The sequence below is a fragment of the Ornithodoros turicata genome, chromosome 5, assembly GCF_037126465.1.
Source record: "Ornithodoros turicata isolate Travis chromosome 5, ASM3712646v1, whole genome shotgun sequence".
NCBI classification, from domain to species: Eukaryota; Metazoa; Arthropoda; class Arachnida; order Ixodida; family Argasidae; genus Ornithodoros; species Ornithodoros turicata.
The window spans coordinates 65,813,579-65,837,059 of record NC_088205.1 but is presented as its reverse complement, the minus strand read 5'-3'; the positions used below and the strand labels follow the sequence as shown (position 1 = coordinate 65,837,059).

The 23,481-nt window shown below is 45.2% G+C and overlaps 1 protein-coding gene across 3 annotated transcripts in view; it reads right to left on the bottom strand.

Moving 5' to 3' along the window:
• Positions 1-22,363, bottom strand: part of LOC135394598 (cytoskeleton-associated protein 5-like) — a 32,761-nt gene extending 10,398 nt beyond the window's left edge. For 2 of the 3 annotated variants that reach the window (XM_064625413.1, XM_064625415.1), the window contains exons 1-22: positions 22,259-22,363; positions 21,252-21,382; positions 20,996-21,189; positions 20,810-20,936; positions 20,600-20,722; positions 19,119-19,247; positions 18,942-19,068; positions 18,682-18,881; positions 18,419-18,613; positions 12,754-12,918; positions 11,184-11,312; positions 10,951-11,133; positions 9,302-9,481; positions 9,167-9,244; positions 8,924-9,109; positions 8,775-8,866; positions 8,310-8,367; positions 8,111-8,236; positions 7,955-8,052; positions 3,589-3,763; positions 3,395-3,508; positions 450-578 (exon numbers count right to left, since the gene is read on the bottom strand). In XM_064625413.1, coding sequence (XP_064481483.1) covers positions 450-578; positions 3,395-3,508; positions 3,589-3,763; positions 7,955-8,052; positions 8,111-8,236; positions 8,310-8,367; positions 8,775-8,866; positions 8,924-9,109; positions 9,167-9,244; positions 9,302-9,481; positions 10,951-11,133; positions 11,184-11,312; positions 12,754-12,918; positions 18,419-18,613; positions 18,682-18,881; positions 18,942-19,068; positions 19,119-19,247; positions 20,600-20,722; positions 20,810-20,936; positions 20,996-21,189; positions 21,252-21,308 — 2,865 coding nt within the window. In that variant the 5' untranslated portion in view covers positions 21,309-21,382; positions 22,259-22,363. Of the gene's footprint in view, positions 1-449; positions 579-3,394; positions 3,509-3,588; positions 3,764-7,954; positions 8,053-8,110; positions 8,237-8,309; positions 8,368-8,774; positions 8,867-8,923; positions 9,110-9,166; positions 9,245-9,301; positions 9,482-10,950; positions 11,134-11,183; positions 11,313-12,753; positions 12,919-18,418; positions 18,614-18,681; positions 18,882-18,941; positions 19,069-19,118; positions 19,248-20,599; positions 20,723-20,809; positions 20,937-20,995; positions 21,190-21,251; positions 21,383-21,477; positions 21,504-22,258 lie in introns of all 3 variants that reach the window. The other variant, XM_064625414.1, reaches the window with a different exon arrangement.
• Between the last annotated feature and the right edge of the window lie 1,118 nt (positions 22,364-23,481).

Genomic DNA, 23,481 nt, shown 5'->3' with positions numbered 1-23,481 from the left:
ACGAATCCTTATGTTTTATGCCATAGTTCCTACAACCTGCAGTGAATGAAGGTATGAGAACAAGGCCTGCTCATGTATCTTGATGCAATAGGACAATGTCATGTCATCACAGAATATCAACAGTGTTATCATTTCTCACAAATTTTGCTAAAATGGGACAGCAAACAATATCTGCATCTGGGTTTTGACTGCCCCAGACTTTTCTCTCGGCCTCTCCTTCAGTAATTCCAAAATGTTTGCTACCTGATATGTATGCATGAACTTTCAAAGAATCACCGTTTTGCATGAAATGCGCCAAAGAACATGACTGAAGTTCATTCTAAAAGTGGCATCAGAAATGGCAGCAAACAATTATTGAAGTTTGGGCTCCGAGTGAATCACTGGAAAGGTATCATTCCTTAGGCTTATTCCTTACACTGTTGATGTGCACACAAATACTTTCCACCTACCTCAGTACGTAACACAGGGTTTTCAACTTTGAGAGCATCCTTGAGTGTGTCCCCATCAAAGAAAGAGCCCAAAGGAACGTGGGTGCACCACTCTTTCAGGCAGGCAATGGCAGCTCCACGCACTGCAGGCTAAACGGTATTGACAGTATGCATGACTGTAAACAGGAAACAATCTGCACGACGTCTGGGATTGGTTTAGGGTCCGACTCTTTTGGGTTAAACCCGATTCTGCCCGATTGTTCCCTCTCAAATCAGTTTCGGACCAATTCTGGTTAAATAAGATTTATTCTCAAATTCCAATCACATATTACGTTGTATCATGTGCCACGTACACAATTTGGTAGCCATCTGTGTACATGTCTGTAATAATAATATCTGAGTACAATGATAAACTACGCGAAGCACATCTGATGTTACATCATGGGGTGCTTGTGAGTATAAATCTCGAGGAATGCATGTTTGACCAACACTTGCGCCTCTGACTACAGGCCACTTGCTGGACAGGAAGAAAAAGTAACCCGATAACACCCGATTGTGTCAGTAGCACCCAATTTCACCCTGAATTACAGGTTAAAAATAGCACCAGATTTTCTAATCCCGAATCTGTTATTTAACTCCAAAAAGTCAGGCCCTAAGTGCGGTTAGGGTCCATCTGTCCTTTATGTCAAAATCAAACTTATAACAAATTTATAACAAATAAATACATAATATACCTATCTAGGCATTTATTGTTCCAAAAATTTGAGGTGTGTTATACTGTTTTGAAAAATCCCCCTTTTTTGCTGTAATACGTACTTAGTAGAGGTGCGTGAACATTTGAGATCTTGAATACAAATAGAATATACAGGGTGTTTGCTCTAATGCATCCAGAAATTTTATTACTACGAAACACTACTACTTGAGTAAGAAACAGGTGCTACTAGTGAAGCAGTACCTGTTTCTTACCCAAGTAGCAGAAAAGTACCACTTGCTTTTCTTTTATTGCTCGCTTTAAATATAATTTCTGGAAATCTTAGGGCAAACACCCTGTGTATGTGGTATACCATTCGTAACATTAATTTTGGCCACTATATGGCAGTTCCTCTGCATCATAAGTAGCTACTATTGGGTGGGGCTGCGACGCGCTATCGTTGCTTCCACCAACTGCAATTCGAATGCATCGTCTCTGGCTCTCCAACGTTGCGTCGATTGCACTTTGCGCGGACGCAGCCATTTCACCGACGATGGCAGTGGTCTTCGTCAGATTTTGGGAACATCTTCCGCTACAGCAGTAACACGTGGTCCCTTACACACCGCTGCAGGTTGTAATCAAACAGAAAACCCAAGAAAAAGCACTTGGCACGTATGAAGAACAGGTATTTCTTCTGTTTGGAGAGTGCCAGTGGAGAAGACGAAACTATCGCACGAGGCTGGACTGACGATAGGACGATAGCACATCTTCTCGAGAAACATGGACACAATGAAACATGCTATCTGCGATGGTCATGCAGCGAAACACGTGTTACGGCCTGTCTAATTCTTCAGCAATGCATATGCAGAGCTTTTAAATGAAAATGGGAGACAAAAAAGCCCAAGGCTCCAATTTTGCGGGAGATTGGAGGGTGCGCCCATATAATCTCTTCCAGATAATCTGAGAGAGTTGGCAGGTGTGTAAAACTGTTCCATGGCCCAACAAGTACGGTTGAAGCAAAAATGGAAGTCGTTCTACAAAGCGTAACTCAGGGTCACTTGATTCTGTGGAACTCATGACCAGATCAGACAACTTGTGTTCTTTCAGAATATTCACACTCAGTAGTCACACTCACAAGTATATTCATAATACTCACACACACCACTACCGTCCTTTCATACTACAGTAGAATCACGATGATACGATTACGGATGATACGAATTCTTTTCCGGTCCCGGCCAGAATGCCTATTCTTCCCATGTATTAGAGTTTGGATGATATGAACGCGTTATCTTGCCTTTACGGATGATACGAATGAGCCGAGGATGCGACAGAGGTCGTTCCCCCGTGACGCGAGAGCGCACGAGTCATGCTGCTGTGTCTTTCGAAAAACTCCCTTACATCATGTAGCGCAATGCAAGCAATGACTTTCCTTTTGGTGGTGGTGGTGGTGGAGATAAGATCAAAGGGATTGAACGGCCCAGAACCTTATCACCTTATCTCTGTTTTGACCTTTTTACCCCCCTCGCAACAATAAACCGCGAAGCTGTGTGACATCGCTCTGGCGAAAAACAGCGACCAGAACCCCAAAACACATGGAGGGAACATATCAGGACAACTTGTGGCAACATTATGCGTCACCATTTCGCAAGTCGGCTTCACCTAAAGCCTGCTTGCTTTAGGAGAAGCTCCCTTTAGATCACTGTCGCACGACTCGCAGGTCAAAAGCACGTGCTACGTCTTTTGAATCATCTCGCGTATTTGGGCAGCATTGGACAAAAACTGAGACACACAAGCGTTACAACTGACCTCTTTCATTGACAGTAACGGAAAATGAACAGTCACTGTCTATTTTCTTGCCTCAATTTTTATTTTGGTTTAATTCGTTTGATACGAATTTTGGATTATACAAATTTTTTCCGCGACCCCGTGAGATTCATATAAACGAGATTCTACTGTACAAGTATTTACAAAAGTATTTATGGTACTGTTATATAGGAGTGTGCAACAAAAGTGTTCCCTTCTGAGTCCAGTATTCATATTCCATTTGTAGTGAGTTCTGCAATTCCGAAACTATTCGCAATCCAAACTTTTGATGCCCATAATAATGATAATTTACCTTGTGTTGTGTTGTGTATTTCAATGTTTCAGTCCAAAATTTGTTTGCAGTGTGTGTATTTTTCCTGGATTTTCTGATGAGACTGTTGGTTGGAAACTCCCCATTCATAATATTTAAATAAAGTAGTTGTTGTTGTTGTGGTTGAAAAAATCTTACCTTGCTGTCACCCAGGGCAGCAAACATGCCAGGTGCCAACGTGCGAACGTGCACCGTGCAACTGGGGCCCAAGGCCACTCCTAGGACTTTTCCGATAGTGAGTGCTTGAATAGCCTGGAGAGGTGCTCGGTTACTCAGTGAGTCAAACAGTCAAGTGACTCAGTGAGTCAAATGAGCACCAAGTATCCACCCACCAAGTTTTTGTTTGAATCATTCATGCGCGGCCTCAGCGCAGTTGGAAGATCCCCAATCTCTTTGGTGATCAACTTGGCTCTGTCCACGATGGTTGCCAGTTTTTGAAGGGCCTCCTGACGTACCTTCCAGTTCTTGTCCCCCAGGTCATTCAACAGGGACTCATTCAGCTCTCCCCTGCAATTGACATATAAACGAAACTCGGTTATACGGAAATTATGAATGAACGGAACAACGTTCACCTTTGGTTGGTTTCCTATATATGCAATGATAAAAATCTTCGGATAATTGAAACAACTGGTTTTATGTACTTCGGGTAAACAGAACAAAGTGGAGGTACCGAGATGCCGCCAAACCTGGAAGATTACCATTCACGTCTGACAACCCGTGCGGAAGTCATAGCCAGTGCAATCCAATCCATCAGTCACTTGACAATGTTAGGCTAGCTCGCGTCCAGATGTGTCTTCATGAAGTCTCAAGGAACAGCCACATGAAGGGGTTTCGCTTGCGTCAATGTTGTGGATAATTCGGGAACATGATCGCGAGAGCAAATCAAAAATAGAAACCGTGAAATTTGATATGCCAAAGCAGGGTGTCGGAGCAAACCGAAAACTGGAAAAAAAAAAACACGCCATTTTGGTGCGAACCGGAACGGAATCAAAACCGTATACGTTTTTTTTCGCTCAGGAGGGAAACCGAAAAATGTATTTAATGGTTTTCAGTCCAAGGAAAAACTTGAATAGGCGAATGAAACTGACACCCATGATGTCATGTCATCATGTCATGGATACTACGAGGGTTACGGTTACGATGAAATGTATGCCGGTATACTATGACCCTTAGGCTTCCTTTGTAACGTTTTATCATTCACGCACATAGACTTAGAGGTACATGTGTCCGGTTGACTCTCTACCAATGTGACGTAGTGTTCGTTTTAATTTCATCTGCCCAAACTCAACTAAACAATGGCCCAGGGGGACTGCGTAACGGCTTCTCTATCGGTAATGTCGCGCAACAAGTCCCTTGTCTGACAGCAGCGAAGTTGAATACATTTAGGTATCTGCAAGGGCAAGCGCGTGCAAAGTGGCACCTCTTTTGTGGACAGGACATGAAGTAAAGAAAACTGAGCCGTCAAGCGCGTTTGTGAGTGAAGGTGTTCCTCGATTTGCATCGTACTCGTGCGGTGGTGCTTGCTGGCTAGGAAGCAGCAACAGACATTCGGATGGGACACACCAATCTAGCAAGAAAGTACTTTACGTATGACATCACGACAAACAAGTCCATCTGTATCATGCGCTTTAAGAAAGACTTGAAGTCTGTTCAAGAATTTGAACAGACAGTCACCTACAGGAACCAGGAGCTACCAATTTCACAGGTGCCTATTAATATTAAATACCATGTATGCGGAATAGACGGGTTTACATTTAGCAACATTGATTTTTTTCTGGGAATGAATATGCCCACCAGAAGCGGAACCGGTTAAAACCGGTATGAACTGTTATTTTTTTGCTCCAGCGCAGAACCAGTACCGGACCGTTTATGATAGAACCGGAACGAAAACGTTTCGGTTCAATACCCTGTGCCAAAGTAAACGCTGTCGTCACAGCAGGCTGTGCACTGAATGGTGATGTAGATGATGTCACATGATAGTGACAGGTAATGTCGGAAACCTGGACGCAGGAAGAGGATGAGCAGTTTGCCCAGGAGAACAGATACATCGAACCTCAGGCATACAGGTATATTTTGTAAACAAATCGAAAAATGCGAAGAGAACAGCCGTTAATTCTCTTGCTTCCTACAGTAGTGGAAGTTGATTATCTTGAAATACAGTTGCATTTCATTAAATCTATGTACTTTGCTTAAATGAAACTTCCGATAAATGGAACAATATTTCCATTCCCTTGGAGTTCAGTTTAAGCCGAGTCCACTGTATTTCCCTTCTCTTTCAAGCTCACGCCATCCTACTTTTCAAGTGAGGTATGCCTAGGGCCCTCAGTTTTCGGGTAAAACCCAATAAAGCAAGTTTTTACCCCCCGATTTACATCAAAATAGTTCGGGTTTAACCCGATAAAACCCATAAACCGGGCTTGCGAAAGTGCAACGGACTTGAGCCGCACACGCGCGAACTACGGCAATCGCACGACCACTCCCGACAGCGCCGCGTCTTACTGGTGAAGTAAACAAACCACGTCGGGTTTGGATTTGTGGATGCTTGCATGCAGGTCCGATTTCTACCGTGAAAAATGTTCCTTTGGTAGGCGTCACCATTTGAAAGTTGGCTTCACCTAACACTTCCATGTATTGCGGTCAAGCCCACTTCAACGAATGCTTAGTGTTGCTTTAAGTGTACATTTATAGATTTAGCGGAACTTTTCGATTCATTTATTTGTGTTACGGGAAAGCCATCTTTAACCTATGACATCACTTTGTTTAGTGATATATTAGGTTAGATTAGTGTGGCTGTGGCAGCTTGCCTCGCACTCCCAACTTCATTATCGAAGCGCCCATGGCCCTATTACTCTAACCTAACTTCCCCCCCCCCCACACACTAAACAAAATACAGAAATTCTCACTAAACTAACCTAAGACATCATCAACTTGGTTAGTTCAGTGATAAGTTAGATTAATGGGGTCATGACAGCTTCCCTTGTCCCTCAAAATCCATTTCAATAATGAGGTGAAGCCGCCTTGCACATTGGCAGCGCCAACCAAAGTAATGCCCTGGTTTCGTACCAAAAATGCCCTGTGTTTTTCACACCCGAAGAAATGTAGTCTGCTACATGAAAGCTTGTGTCAATAAGTACCGTAATTTCACGCGTATAAGCCGCACCGCAGATAAGCCGCAGGACGCGTTTTTTGGGACGTTTTGAAAATTTTCTGGCAGATAAGCCGCACCTGCAGATAAGCCGCGGGCAATACGAGACGACTGACTTGTGCGACAAAGGAGACCATAGAGAAGGCCATAGACCCTGTAGTCCATACTCCGGAATCGGGATCGGAATAGTGTACAACAGAGGTCAGTTCTGGAGTTCTACCAAGATCAGATTGTGCCCTTGTCGGGTGTTTTTCGTGGGCTGATGGGTCAGTGATCTTCCAGAAGACGTGAATCACTGTCACCACCTTCCTTAAAGCTGCTTGGGGGAATGCACCAGGAAGATCAATCTACTCGAATGTGGACCCGTCCCTGTTACGCACTGTTCGTGCATCGGCAGGGCAGTGCTGTTCCAGAGACACTGTCGGCCCTTTCGTTAAAATCGGCGTATGGGGAAAATACCAGGAAAAAATAGTAATCAGATAAGCCGCACCGGTGGATAAGCCGCAGGGCGCCCGTAAGAAAAAAAAATCGCGCATAAGCCGCGGCTAATACGCGTGAAAATACGGTAAGTTGAAAACTTCGGTGTTGGATTTTTGTACTGTTAGTGCTTTCCGTGCATGTCAACGACCCTTTCTTGTGCTGTTACCAAAAATAGCGAAGGAATCAGGAAAAATCACGCTAAACAGCGAAAAGCTCGGCGTTTCTTGAAGTGGGTTTGCCCACACTACACGGAAGTGTTAGGTGAAGCCAACTTTCAAATCTTGTAGGGAGTATCTTGTATCAGCAAAGTACGCGGAGTAGAAAAGAGGATGCAGCAACAGCCAACTATATCTGAGACATACCAACGCGAGCACGAGCATGCTCTCAACGCTCATCGATGGATGATGCTTTACTGAACTTGCAACTTATTCTTTCTATAAACAGGGGCCAGTGCAAGCCTTGGTGGTTATACAGTGAATTATCAACCAGTTTCTTAATATTCTTTCATTTAATTTCAACACTCCACAGACTGACTGCTGTGGCGTCGCTCATGATCTCAGTTGTCTCGCGATGTAAACCCCCAATTATTAATTTCAACACAATTTTTTTTTTCACCCGAAAATACATCACTTCTCAGTATATCACCCGATTTTACCCTGTTTTGCAGGTCCTGATTTTCAACCCGATATTTACCCCCTGATTTTCACAAAAATAAAACCCGAAAACTGAGGGCCCTAGGTATGCCCCATTTACCAGCTACGGGATGTACAGCTGGATTTCCCCGACAGACATTCCACAAGCAGGTATTTTTAGCATCTCGTACTTCAACTAAACAGCGTTTGTGTTTGCTCGCTGCTTTCGAAAGGGTCCGGGTGTATTTTGTAGGGGTTTGCGAATACTGTTTGCAGTCTCGGACACAGGAGATTCCGGGGGGTTATTGCAGGCGTCCCAATTTCGCTACGGTTGTACTAATTGTGGGGAAACTGTTTTCGGGTGCCTAACATTCCATACCGACCAAAAACAGAAACACTCTAGACGTCTTTAAAAACTCATTCCAAGACAATTTTAGCTACCTGATGTCAGTTCGTGGAATGAGATCCTCCCCTGATGATGGTTGAACCTCCGTGGACTTTGGACCACGTGTGGGGACTGGTGCACTCTGCCCTTCGAGCTGGGGGATGGATATGACAAACGTAACTAATAGTATCTCAAACATGAGACAGGCTTACCTTTGCAAACTCTGAATCCAACTGCTGCAGGAGAGTGGGCTTCTCCCCTTCAAAGAGCATGCGTAATGTCTTGCCCATGTACAAGTACATGACTCCAGCCAAAGTGATAGACGCGCCTCTGACAGCCTGGCGAAGCATGACAAAGCGCGGCAATTGGTCAGCATTCACTGGCTTTTCATTGGCACAGAGTTACACTCACTGGATTGGAAGCTGACAGTCCTTTCTTGATATGCTCAATGACCACTTTGACAGGTATGCTGAAAGCACAAATCTGTACCACAAAGTGCACTACTAGTATTTAGAGCCTGAAGTTTTCGGGAAATATTTTTTCCTACATTCGGGGCGTAAAAATCAGGTAAATAAACGTGTGCACTAAATTCGTGCAAATTCGGGTGAAAAAACTTCCAGTACGCTAAATTCGGGGAGAAATCGGGCTCAGTTACTCAAACTAACTGTAGCGGTTTGGTACAAACGGTGATGTAACTGCATTTTTCTGCCAAACAGGTAAGTTAGTGCATTCCTACAGACATCCCAGTGAGGGCAATTTGCCAGGTAAAAATCGGGTGTCACCCTAAAGAGGCAACCTTCAATTCAGGGTGCAAATTTGGGGAAGAATCGGGTAAAACCCTAAAGCTTCAGGCTCTACTCATATTGCTTACCATACCTGAGGCCAAATTCTTTTATGGCTCCAGCAAGCCAGAGCAAGCTTTCACTCTGGTTCTTTGGGTTCTTTTGGGCGAAAGCCAGCTGCAGCACCTGAAAGGGAGACGTTGAGAACAAGAGGATCAACTAGAACAAGAACATGAAGAGTACCTCTCGAGCGACATGGTCGAGGGAGGTGCCCTGAGCGAGGGCAGACAGAGCGGCACCCGCGGAGGCCCCGTTCTTGACGTCCCCCACCTTGTCCACGAGGTCTCCTAGGCAACAATCGGCACTGCATAGGGACACTGGACCATGCTCCAGCACCTGCTCCACCACCTCTAACTTCCCTTTCAGCACCTGCCACATTTAAGTGTCATCCCTCATCACCTCTCGTCGTCCCCTATTATCGCCAACCTGAAAATTGGTGTCTTTCAGACCGGGCTTCCGACACAGTATCTTCAAAGTCGCCTGTACGGGCACGTTTCCCAGCAGCTGGTACAAGGAAATGCGTTTTAGAGCTGAGAAGAGCTGAACTCTTTCCAGAAGTACCTCTTTCATCTTGTCCACGGCAGCGAGGCGGTCCTTCCAGTTGGTGCTGACCAGAGCTTCCCGCACGTCCTCTGGGAAATGGGCATTGGCCTCTTCGTCCGACATGGGGTTTTCCACAAATGGAGCTTCCGCCTTCCGTCCTTCTTCTGGCTTGCGCGGCTTCCCGCCTTTGATAGCTTTCTGGAAAACACAACTCTTGTCTACCGCACGACCTACTAGGCTATAATGACCATGTCATAGTCTGCAACCCCTATGAGGAACCTGTCCGCACGATCCGCTACTCATCAGCCCGCGAGATCTACATCATGATTGAACAATAGCATCAATTTCACGCAAAAGGGGTCTTTACAAATTGCCGGTATTCCCCGGGCAATAGAAAACAATAAAAAAATGAAGTTGCAGCATTCGTCCGCCGCAGAAGCGGTTGTACGACTACTAGGGGTGTACGAATCCGAATATTTAAGTCGAATCGAATATTGAATCGAATGAGGGAAAAAATTCCGAATACCGAATTGAATATCGAATATTCGTGCAAAAATTACAATATGTGACTTTCGCATTAAAAGTTTCCATTTTGTAGCCCATGGCTTTAGTGTAATTTTTCTGGCAATAACTGTCACAAGAGAGACATACAATTCTTCTGTTTAAAGCCCCTACCTTTAATTTTACATGAGAGTGATTCCTGCTTTTCAGGTGAGCCTACACTTACTGGAGTACTGGAGTGGTTACCTTCATTTCAAAATTTTATGTCAGGCAGTAACATGTTATATGGATGAGGCTGTAATTGTTTCAGACAACCACAGGCCATTTATGACACAAACGAATTGGCATCCTGCCTCAGCTTTGACATGAACACCCTTTAGTTTATTTGCACTCGCCCTAGGAAGTTGCACTACCGAAATTTCAGACGTAAAGGACATCTTTAAGACACCCTTCTTGTTCATGGGCTGTAGTCATTATTCAAGAGTCCTAACTTTTTAAAGGCAATCTCACAGACATCAAATCGAAGTCCCTCGTCGGCACTGCTAAACTGCATGTTGGAGGGGCGCCACCCCTTCCACAGACGATGTCTACAAAACTAACTTTGGATAACGTTATCTTAAACGAAACACCGTCCCGCCTGTGTTGGTCCTGCAGCAAGAGTAATTTTGTAAAGCAGGCTTCACCTCATGCACGGAAGCATCAGGTGAAGCCCTCTTTCGGGTTGTGTCGTTCATATTCGTGGAACAGTCGAATATTCGAAAAATCGAATATTGGATATTCGATTCGCGAATTGAATTGTAGAGCGTTTGATATTCGATTCGAATTCGAGAATTCGAATATTCGCACACCCCTAACGACTACCGTAGCAGACGACAGCAACCGCTCCCATGAAAACGCCTAGAATGATGATGATAATAGACTTTAGAAAGAAGCATCTCACGGTAAGCTGGAGTACAAAGTATTGCAGAAACTGAGGAAGCAATAACCGGGCCGATGAGTAGCGCCATCGCCAGCTTCCAAATGTGGCGCTGGGAAGGGGTGCCTATTACATGGTCGTTATAATCTAGTGGGTCGTGGTCTACCATGAGCAACTCCTTGCATAGACAAGCATTAGTCAGTTTCAGAACATAGTCCAATAGGTACATAGGTAGTCGAACGAGACACACCTGAACTTTCGGAGGAGCGACCACTTTGGGTTCCACTTTTGCTTCAGCCTTTGGTTCAGCCCTTGGCTTAGCCCTTGGTTCAGCCTTTGGTTCGGCCTTTTGTTCAGTCTTTGGTTCAGCCTTTGGTTCAGTCTTTGCTTTGGTTCGGCCCACAACCTCAGCTTTTTCAAAGCATTCTTTCACCTGCACCACACACACATGTGACAAGGACTACAAGAGAGTTCTATACTTACTTTTTCCATCTTAATGCTGTCGAGGTCCACTAGAAAAGGTGCGAACGCTTTCTCGCCGACCACCTTCATGGCAGTACCCATAGCCTGGGCAGAATTTTCTCGTACGCTTGGATCAGGGTCGTTAAAAGTCTGTAATGTGGAACAACAATACAGGGGTGTGTGTTTTTACAGAGTTTTAATACAGATTTTTAGTAAAAAGCTATGGGAGTAGCATAGATGTTGTTTCTGCAGTTGAGTTATACGGCCAGGCAGACGTCCTCTCGAAGAAACAAATCACCTAAAACTCGTAAATTACACTGGAATTAGGGGATTTGGGGCAAAACCGAGATAGCAGAATCGGAGGCAATCATCGTCGCGAGCCATTCCATTTTTGAGAAACCCTTGACCTGTTCTCTCTTCTGTCTGTCCTTGTGACCTAGTACTGGTACACCATGCAAGAGCGATACAAACAGTTTATCACCCTAATGTTGAAATATCCATCAGCAAAGCTTGGGAGCAGGGTGCTCCTACCATGTCAGAGGGCCATGTGCTTTGGAGTGATGGAGATGATTGGAGTAGGTGCTGATCTGCTTGCAAGATCAACCGCTTTCAAGCCCGGATAAGCCTCAGATAAGCCTTGGATAAGCCTTGGATAAGCCTATGTGAAGGTCATGCACTCCTGAGCTGTGCCTTTTTGGTTTTGGGCTCATTTGCATAGTGAAATTCAGCTACGCATATTTCATGGCACATGCTCGTTTCAGGATTTTTAAGAGATACAATTTCTTTCAACAAGGACTGTCCCCCATTCTAATGTCTCGCTTTTGCCCAAAATTCTCTAATTAAAAAGAAAATTAATTCTGGGTAATTAGTCATCTTGTGGTTACATACACTCGAGAGGATGCCTGCCTGGGCGTAGAACCCACTTGCAAAAACGACATCAGTACTATACTCTCAGCTTTTTCATAAAAAGGCTATAATGGATAAAAAAAGCCATGTATAGTACAGGGTGTGTGCAGAAAAACATGACCCGCATTTTGGCACATAGCTTGTTGCCTACCTAACTAACGAACTTCCGGTGGCGCACGATGGCGCATTTATGCGTGCGAAATCTGTAGAAAAATTGTGGAAGCCATACCCAGCTTAAAAAAATAAACGGAACAACGAAAACGTCGGCTTCCGTGCATCAGAATAGGGCAACATGGTGGGCAACAGGGTGTATGTGAAAGGGCAACATGGTGCACGTAGGAGAGTTGTGTTCAAGTACCGCTAGGGGAGCTATCGGTGCATAAATCGAAACGATGTCCCACATGGATGCTCATCGGCAGTGCCCCTAGCGGTGCCTGCACATAACTCTTATGAGACCGAAATACACTACCATGCAGTGTCATGACCGCCCTATTCTAATGCATGGAAGCCCATGTTTTCGCGCTTTGTTTATTTTTTTACATTGAGTATGGCTTCCAGGATTTTTTTGTAGCTTTCGCACGCATAAATACGCCGTCGTGCGCCACCGGAAGTTCCTCGGCTAAGTAGACAACGAGTTACATGTAAAAATGCGGGTCATGTTTTTCTGCACACACCCTGTACTTACCTTGTGCAATGGAGTTATGAGCGACTTAAGGAGTTTCTTGTTGAGGGCGGCCGGAGCGGTCCGTGTCAATACCCTCGCCATAAATGCTACTGCCTCACTCCTGATCTGTGGGTTCTTGTTGTCCATAGCAGTTGTGATGTCTTCCAGCATTGCTTCTAGGGTTAGCTGTGTCAGTAATAAGATCGTTCTAGAAAATTACGTCTTTACATTCAATATTTGAGTAAGAAGCACCACAGTTCATCGAAGCATCAATGCAAAAGCACACACATCAAGCCACTGACATGTGATGTTCATGACGCCCCAGGTGATGACTAAAGCCCCTAGCTTTCTGCGGTGGAAAATTAAATTTTCTGCGAAAGTTTTTTTTTACAAATCTGCAGTATTCCGTGGGCAATAGAAAACAATCGAAAAATGAAGTTTCAGCATTCTCCCGGGATCACACAAATGTAAGTGTGCAGAGTGCAGTGTATGCAGAGTGTAAGTTAATCCCAATTTACCATAAGAGGTACATACACAGGGTGTGTGCAGATAAAAGTGGGATTTGCGCACGTAACTCGTCTATGGAACTGATGAACTTCTGGTGGGGCACAATGGCACATTTATTTATTAATTTATCAGTGCGAAAGCTGTACAAAAATCTTTAACTTACAATGACAGACTAACCGAATTTGATGTAAACTGACACTCCAGGGAGTGTGAGGTGAAGCTAGCTTGCAGAATGGCAACACCAAGAAAAGGAATGCTCATAATTCTGTAATATACTGGCACTTCTGGCAGTTTACCAGTGTGCCACTTCTGCTACCAAACTAAAGTAATGTAAGTATACCATGCCACTAACGTATCCTTCTCTAGACAAAACCTTACCGTAGGCATGTTGTTGTTGTCAAACGTGTCTAAAGATGGCACAATATTCATGTTCCCTCACATGGCCAGTATAAAGTAATAAAGTATAACACTACTTACAGCTGAGATACATTATTTCACATTGATCTTCACCTTGCGATGATGCATATTTATGACATTTAAGGCGGTGCATCACCCCTCGCGTGCCTATTGGAATTCCCATACATTTTCCAACCTGTCTAGCGCAATCAATAACTGGTCAATTTGCACAGAGTTTCTTTTGAATGAAAGAGTGAAGGAATATCTAGTACTTAATGTTTTTGGATTTTTGATATGTGCCTCAGAAAATTTTGTGCCGGCGTCTAAAGACTCGGAGCCCACCATCTTTGAAGTTCTCGGTCGCTCACAAAATAACTAGATCGAAAATCACAAATCTAAAATCATTAAGTACTAGAAAAATATGTCAAGAACGAACACCAGCAAAAAGATTTCATCTATGTTAAGGCGTTGACCTGGCACACGAGTTTTCGTCGGGTATGGTCAGCCATATATTTTACCGTCTCCGAATAGGCAGCGCAGTGCTGCCATCTCCCATGGAGGGTATCGTCACAAGACACAACAATTTGAGTGCTGGAAATGTTATGGGGGGCATGAATGTGGCATGTCATTCCCCCATATAACGCCTGGACGATCGCGTTTAGCCTCACTTCATTGGAAATTGTGTATTAAAAACAGGAACGCAAGAAAAAAATTCAGAGCACCAGTCAGCTATCGTATAAAGGAAAAATTTGAAGCAAAACCATTGAGGACAGGCACGAAAACTGCTGGCTGTTTGAGACATGGAAATAATTCATGAGTGCAGAACAGGGTTGCGCACTGAGATCACAGTAAGTCGTGTTGCAGGCAATGCTCGCAGCTTTTTGATGAATGTTGACAATAACGCTGCCGAGTACTTCAATTCCGTTATCACAAGGTTTGTTGGGGGAAAGCGTATCAATTTCTGTCAGCGGAGGTCTTACCAAACACGCGCATTTGCCGCAGCCGTATCAGTGAACTCATGTGAAGGTTTGCATCATCGTGTGCACAAGGAGATGTGTCAAACAGAGCCAGGGAAGCACACCTTGAGCCTTCAAAAACGTTGTAATGCACATGAAGAGGCAAGGGCCAAGCGTTGTCTCAACACCAAAGCCAAGAAGGCCAGCCTTCCAGCCCGGCGTAAAGAAGCCCGAGCGCCGAAATGCTGAATATGGGGAACAAGCGCAAAGACCAGACATGGAGCCAACGTCCTTCTCACCGGCATGCGACTACAAAAAATTGCTTGAGCTCTCAGAGGAGGAGCATGCTGCATTACAGGAAGACACCATAGAGCAGTTGCTGAGCCTCCATTGGAAACAAGAAAGGAGAAAGCGGCTCGTCCTTTTTCGGCAGAGTATGCAGGATGCGCCCCTCTACAGGTCGTGTGGGTGCAGTTAAGGACATATTGTACCGGGACATCGATACCGCTTCACTGAGGCACGGGAGGAGGTATGAGCCCATTGCGATTGCGGAGTTGGAAAACCACGCGGGAGTATAAGTCAGTCGGAGCGGTCTTTTCGTTGACAAGGCCTGTAGCTTTCAGCAGCCAGCCCCGACGGCCTTGTCGAAGTGAAATGTCCATCGTCGGAATACGACATGACTCCTGTTGAGGCTGTTCACTCAAAGAAGATTGTGTACTGCACTGAGGTGGAAGGCAAGTTGAAACTAAAGAGGATGCACCCGTACTGGCACCAAGTCCAGAGCCAGCTCCATGTGACATGGACAGGTGCCAGCAAGATCTCAGTTAAGAGGATTGACAGGGACGACGCCTTTTGGAACGACAACATGGTTGTCCACCTTCAGCATTTCTATGACGACTACCTCCTGCCAGAGCTTGTTGATCCTCGCCATTCCCGCAGTATGCCAATCAGAAATCCAGACTACAGAGCAAAATACACTGGGTCCAAGTAGGCATCCCGAGTATGTTGCACAGCACGTATGCATTTTGTACAGCCTCATATTCCGGAATTCTGTGCCGACACCTTCGCTTCATGTGCACCTTCGTGGGCGCTGGCATCACCCGTCGTCTGCGCTTCTATATCCTGAGCAGAAAACGGCTTAGAAATTACTAAAGAATGTGTTGTGAGGATACTCCTTCTAGACATAACTGATGCCAAGAATTGCGACCGCGTCGCTATGCACAGGCTGGTGGCTCATGAACCAACCATTGCTGAACCAACTGAACATTGTTTCTACTCCCTCTGTCCCGCAGTACCGAAGACTTCGACGTGAAGGGACACGATTATACCGAGACTGGACTTTCATACAAATTCACATGTGCAATTGCTTGTGCAATTTGACGTCGCTTTCACAGCAGCGAAGTGCGTATTTCAGATATGACTGAATATTTTGGGCTTTAGTTACATGTCAATATTTCGGGCTTGAGTTACATGACAATATTTTGGGCTTTAGTTACATGTCAGTATTTTGGGCTTTAGTTACATGTCAATATTGTAGGCTTTAGTTACGTCTGTCTGTCACTAATGCATCTGTCCAGTAGCTTCAAGGTGCTCGGAATCCATCACCCATTGTTGTGCACTTGCGGACATGAAAGTCGTTCCTGAACGCAGAAAAGGATTGCGCAGTGAACTAACACTGCAGTGCAAAATGTACAGACAGGGTGTGGCTGACACTGGTTGTCCACCAAGCATCGGACAAGATCATATGGACGTAAACACCGCTGTAGTTTTGGGAGTCCTCTCTAGTGGAGCGCGATATTGAGGCCATGCTCAGTTCTGTGCTGCGCTGAACACGCCGTGTATAGTGACCGGAACATTCGCGAAATATCAGGACCAACCGGCGGACGGTAGCAAGCATACAGGACAGAGTCACGTACCGGAACTGAGGAAATGCCGTCTGTGGAAGTGCACGCATGTCTACTGGTACCAGACCCACGGCCAACTCCACATATAACCAACTGGCAGTACTGGCTCTTCGTTGTAGGTACTGTACACCGCCCTTTGGAACGAGAAAAGGGTGGTGTACCTTGCGCAAATTTATAACGACTACCTCCTGCCAGAGCTTGTTGACCCTCGCTGTCCTCGAAGCATGTGAATTAGAGTTCCCGATTACAGAGGGAAGTACGCCAGGCCAGAAGAATTGTAATCAGTGTGCCGTGTGCTTTTTACTAATCAAGACAAGGTCATGTGATGTCGGCAGCCGCGAGGAGGACGAAAAAGAAAGCTAGAGAGGATTTCTGGAAGTTCCTGCGCGGATAGGCAAGATGACACTCACAATGACAATTTGTTATGAAATGCTCTCACTCCGAGATCCAGACTGACAGAACCACGAGCTGAAGGTCATCTCCAGACGAATGGGACATCAGAGACCCACTTCACGGCGTGCTGATCTGTGCTTGGGCGAAGTCTGGGGCCATGGTTAGTGACGACCAGGATGAGCACAACCGACCCGAATCATTTACATGACCAAACTGGAAACCTCAATTCACACTTTACGTTCCAAGCAGCTGTATGGTCCACGCACACACATTTTTCTCCTCTACCCTGCTTTTCTTCCCTTTCCTTCTTCTCTTTTGCCTTTTTCCTCCTTCTCCACTGATGTCCAAGGATATGGGAAATGTTATGCAGCCTCTTTGCAGTTTTATTTCATTTCCGTTGACTGTGCAAGTAAATGAAGTGTTTTGCACTACCACAACGTGGTCTGAAATTTGTAAGCCCAGGGTGACAGGAAATAACGAAAACAGGTTGCGGGGCTTCGTTTCGCAATTTCCGCATAATGTCGGTAGGCTATAACATGTCGACACCGACTTGTTTCAACCGCGTCATGTCCAACCTAGGTTTTTTGTGTTACGAAGAATTTCATTTATTATATGCGCAAGCATTGCAGAAATCACACAAAACGACTGGTGACTAACCCTTCGCCCGACAACAACACAGCACGGAACAGCAACAGATCGATGAAGAAGTTCAGGAGGCAGCTGGACAGCCTGTGCGCATTCAAAAGCTGCGCCACTAATTTTTCCGTCTCGCTGAGCGCAATATGCGTGTTTACAGTATCGGACTTGGCATGGGTGAGCACGAGCAGTCATATGTTTGCACGAGATTTCGCTTGACCCGTCGTGCGCCAAGAGAAAACAAAAATAACATGAAAAGAAGACGTTACATCAGCAGTACCGCATTTCCAAGCAAGCGCCAAAATGTTGTGAAGCGGTGACTGCGCGAACCATTTCTCTCTCTGCGCCACCCCTCGACTGTGGACGACGAAGTGCCGGCACTGATGCGCCGCCTTAATGCACATATCATTTAATAATTTTCCCGTCAGAACGTTTTCAACGCAAGACTGTTTTTCTGCAATAAAGGTGTTTTGCTCGAGAAATCCGCGAATCCCAACCTCAAGCTTTTCCTTCTGCTAACTATCGACGGATTCTGATCAGTTATCCTTGTGGACAGGGCCAGCATCTACTTTTCGCCTCAGGGGGAAGAAGTGAGAAATTTGATATATTCAGCATAAGATTCGTATATTGTGTGTCGAGAAAATGACTACTGAAGGCAGAATTTTGCAATTTTGAGTCACAAGGTGGAGAAAACTACTCACAGCTCAAGAACACAGGACAAGCTCTGACTAGCAAGTGAGGGTTATTAACGAAGATATCCCCACACTGGTACAAAGTGGATCAAGGGATGTCTTTGTTAATAAATCTCAGATGCTTAGTTGGAGCTTGTCCTGTGTTCTTTTCACAATGTACTTGTCAAAATAAGCAACCCAACCCTTTAAGTTAGATACTCACAGGCTTTGCCACTTGGTCGAGGGCTTCCCTCACGGGCACCAATACGGTAGGTTTCTTCTCCTTGCATTTTTCCAAGAGTACGGGGACGCAGGAGCTCGCGTAAGGATGAAAGCGCTGTCGCAAGGCTCCTGCCACCAAGCCCAGACACTTGGAAGCCAGAGACACAACCATTACGTTGCTGTCCTTACCGATGGCCTGAGGTGCAAAAGTGAAGAGAAATGGCTTTCCATCCCATTCTAGAAGTCTCCTCTGGTAAATACTACCTTCTTGAGTGCTTTCACCAGGTCACCATAGTCACCAGATTCTAGCTTGGGATGGGATGCTAACTCGAGCAGTTTCTCCAGGGCCTCCTTTCTGTCCTGCCACTTTTTTGCTTCTATCTGCTCGTAAAAGTCTTTGGGAAGACGGCCGAGGAGGTCGACAGCATCCACGAGCTCGTACGGATCCATCGCGGTCTCCGTTTCTATCGTCATTTATCAATGTCATTCGTACCAACATAATATCAGCGTTACTAAGCGTTTACCAGTGTCCACCACCTGGTCAACTTCATCGGGTCTGTCCTCCACTTGTGCCTGTTGTGAGCGCAAGAGACGCTCTGGCTTTGGTGCGTCAGCGGGAAGTTTGGCAAACTCTGCCTCCAGCTCAGAGGCCTGAAAGTTGTCGTACATGAAATATGGTCATGTGACACATCTCAAGTCACCTGAATGGGCTTCAGAGATTGCAAAAGTGGTCGCAGAGCCTCTCTGATCCATCGGTACAGTTCTACGGCTAGTTGCTTTCCTTCTTCGCGGACTCCTTTGTCTCGATCTTCCAGAAGCTTGGGAATCACCTGTTGGCACCATTATATACTACTAAGTTTCTGCCCTTTTCAGCAATACCCAATGCCCTTTCCAAGCAATGCCCTTTCCAAGTTTTCTGCAGTATACCTCAAAATATGAAATTTTTAAAACTTGCAGAACCTGAGATATGACATAAATAAGGGTGAAGGCGCAGGCTAGCTGGTGAAACATTCTTATTGGGTAGACCCCGGTGTCTCAGGGGTTTCACTCAGTGGATTGGGAAATGAAAGTGCCATTTCTCAACAATTTTGATGCACCAAACTCGGGCATGACAATGAAAACAGTCGACTGGTTCTGGTTCACATGGTATTGAAGAGCTTTCGCTGCTTCCACTTTTGGACACCATAGGACTCCCATCCTTATTCTGAAGGGGCTCATTATTTCATTCCCCACATCACCACCAGCAATGGGGTAGAGTATCGCCCCTGGCGATGAAACTCCCCATTCATCATCTCAAAATAAAGTTGTTGTTGTTGTTGTTGTGTCAATACCATAAGTATTTAAAGAGATTGAAACATTTATTTTACTGAAGAACAAGCTTTCGGACGGAGTCCGTCCTTCATCAGGTGCGATACATTGAACACTTGGTAGAGATATTTATACTAATGTACATCAGAGAAAGGGGACAGCGAGGGTGTTGAGGAGGAGATACAAATTCTTATTAGAGAGGACTGAGGGCGCGAAAACGAAAATATAAAAGAAAGCGATGTACAGTCGGAGCGTTGCCGGAGGCCAAAACCGTTGAGAGATCTCAGATTTCTTCCAGCGGTCTTCTTTACGATGTTCGCTCACCTGAGATCTCTCAACGGTTCGCTTTAATTTCGCTTTAAATATTTCACTTGGTGACTCCTGGTGGACAGCTTGACAGACGAAGCAGAAATTCGAGTGATGTTAAATGTCACTTCATTGCACTTTTAACCCTCAGCCAAATTCTACTTGTGCAGCCAGTGCTTGTGTGTGACACACATGAATTCTAATATGACAAATTTAGTCCTTTGGAACTTCTCTCAAAAAATGATTGTCCCAAAATGCTCGTTGAACCCACTGAGAAAGGAATCCTAAGGAGACCGCATTTCCCCGCAGTAGAGAAATGTCATTCCAATGAAACCTCCGCCAGGCAAATATTGGCAAGAGCAGTTTCATACAGGGACATTGTGTATAGGCAGCAAAAGGACATCGCATCGTCCGCATCTTTTTGCTTCCCATACACAATGAATCCGTACGAACTACCCCGCCACCATACACTCATTCATACGGGAATGAGGTGGGTTGACCGTAACAAATGGGGATAATTTCTGCCAGCCTTACGTCTATGGTTGAACCCATCAAAGGATTGACCAACCTTAAAGAGAGGCTTGACGGTGATCACTCTGGATCCAAAGAGGTGCAGACACTGACGCAGCATGGACACTGAGGCGGCCACAATCTTCGGGTTTTTGTTCTCCAAGCCTTTTCCAAGTTCCTCCTATAGATAACGAGAGATATTTGAAGGAAGAAAGAAAGAAAGAAAGAAAGAAAGAAAGAAAGAAAGAGCGAACCACTTGCGACTTACCACGACAGCTTCCTGCTTTTCCAGTTCCACATATGTGAGTACAATCTCCTGGGCCAATTCTCTTGTCTTGGGCTTTGGGGCAGCCAGGCACTTGGCTACAATGGCGCCCAAAATGTCCCCGCAGATCCTGCAGCAATGCCTTACTCTCTATCTTACACTCTCGCTGCGCAACCACACTCGTCTTACCGTACTGCCGAGGCTGCATTCTCCACAAAGAGCAAGGCAGCTGACAATCCTTTCTCCTGGGCAGCTGCGTTGCTGTCAGATACAAAGTTCTTCACCAGAGGAAGAAATTTTTGGAACTCCGGGCTTTTGGGATCCGTAAGGGTGGAGAAAAGTTTGCCCGCATCTTCGTAGCCGCTCACGCGAGCTTTCCACAGCTGCTCACAACAAATTCCTCTTTTACAATGTGTTCTATTGCACTTGCTAGTACTGCACTCACCTTATGTTGACACCTGTCCTCGATGGAAAGCTTTAGGTATTCGGTCTCATCACCCATTTCGTCACTGAGGATATGAAGGTGTCTCGAACACCCCTACTGGTTATGGGCTGACACACGCAAGTCGTGCAAATCTGAGAGAAATTGTATATACATATATATGTGGGGCATTTCATTTTGTAGCTCATGTCTTGAATGTATATGTATCTGAGTGTGTGAGCTCCCCCACCTTTGAGGACTGGCTAGGCCACTGGTCTTGAACCAAGAAAAGAGCAGTTGTCATATAGCTTTTGTGCAAAAAGTTACCGCCAAACTGTGCACTACGTTAGTTTGACGCTGTGAACAAGTGCAGCTAGAAATTCGTGCTGAGAGAACCTTTCTGAATTTTCGGAAGACATGATTTTTGGACAAACCCGCGAGTAATATCCCTCATGGTGAAATGTACCAAGAGACCATGCCAGATCGACTGCAACATCTCCTTTTTGTCTTTAATATTCCTGCTGTGCGAGTTGTACTGCCAACCGTGGGATCGGAAAAAGTGCAAGCTTTCCCACAAAATAGTACACTTTGATCTTAGCCAGAAGTACTGGAGTTGGACATAAAAATTGGAGAACTCCCATTCTCACTCCTCCAAACTAGTAGCAGAGGTAAGGATAGGGATACAGTGGACATCCGAAAAGCTGATCGAAACACAACGAACAACAAACAACGAAGCCGCCTTCTTAATATTACATACAAGCTTTCATGTAGGAGACTACATGTCCTCAGGTGAAAACGACAATGTATCTGAAGAAATGTAGTCTCCTACATGAAAACTTGCGTGCAATAAAGAGGGCTGCACTGTTTGTATTCCATCTCCTCCAAGCTATGGGTAATAGGCCAAAAGTTGACATACAGAAACGCTTTATACGCCGTCTTTCTTTCTTGCAAGCACGTCAACAACCATAATCTTAACGTGACCTTGGCTAATTGCACGTAATCATAGTAACTGCAGGGCAAATGGTATTTACCTCAGCATTTAGGATCAACTACGAATAAACATTCGAATCCCACGCAGAAGTACCAGTACTGGCCATCGCTGTCTCGCGCCTCTCGCGCTCTCCCGCAATCCAATGGCGGCGAAGTCAAATGATAGCCAAGCCAAGAGCTGGCAGCAGCAGTGTTGCCGAAGTACCTGCCTGCTAAGGTACCCACGCTGCGCCCGATGTTTTTGTAGGTATTTCTGCCGCGCTTTTCGAATGAGATTTTTTTGCGAAACGCCCAGAATCGCTGTGGGCCTAACGACTGTGTCGGTTTCAGTTTCTTTTCTCTGTATATGCTTTAGAAAGCAGCGAGCTGGTATCATACATCCAAAAAGAAAGAAAAAAAGAAGAAGCAGAAGAAAAAAAATAGAAGAAGAAGAAATCAGAGACTGGGAGCGAGAAAGAAGCACGAACAAGACATTTGGTTTATATGCGTGTCTTGTGTGTGTTGTGTAGTAATTGAAAAAAAATAAATAAAAAAGTAAAATGTGGTATACATTGCCAACAGTGTAAGCAAGTGTCCGCGTAAGAGGCTACGTGAATATATATATATTCATTAGAATTTCTACATATTTGCAGGGTTCGGGGTTTTCGGATTTATCCGAAAGAGTCTGAAACACGTACGATTTAAAACAATTTGGATTTATCCGAAAAGCCGCGCATTTGTGGGTTCCAGTAAACGAGAACTGAGTAAGAAAAGCCGTTCCTTGATGACTAGTTGGATCGCCTTTGCCGTCGAGACGAGATTACCTCACACAAGGGAGAGAAGATGAGCAGACGACACACTGGGAACGGCACGCTTTTAACATATACCAACAAGCCCAGCATCAGACTCTTCTACGGGATCACCTGGCAACGCGGGTTATCAACCTATGGAACAAACAAGTGTGGATAACGGCCATTTCCCCGAGGATGAAGAAGAAGAAGAAGTGTGGCTCTGTTAAACCAAATCCACCGTGCAGCTATCTTTCGCGAAGTCCCATGTCTGCTTGGAAAACGTGCAGCGCCTATAGGGTTTTTTTTTTTTTTTTTCTGTGAATCGTGCTTTCCCCTCAAAGCATAGACAAGGAAACACAGTTAGCATACAAATTATCTTCATGAAAGGGCAGCTCGATGTTACAACACTGACAGCATGATCGGTAAGCGAAAGCTGCCTAACGATTATGTAGAGGAATACCAAGATTATACGAGGTGTTCACGTCGCCAGGTGA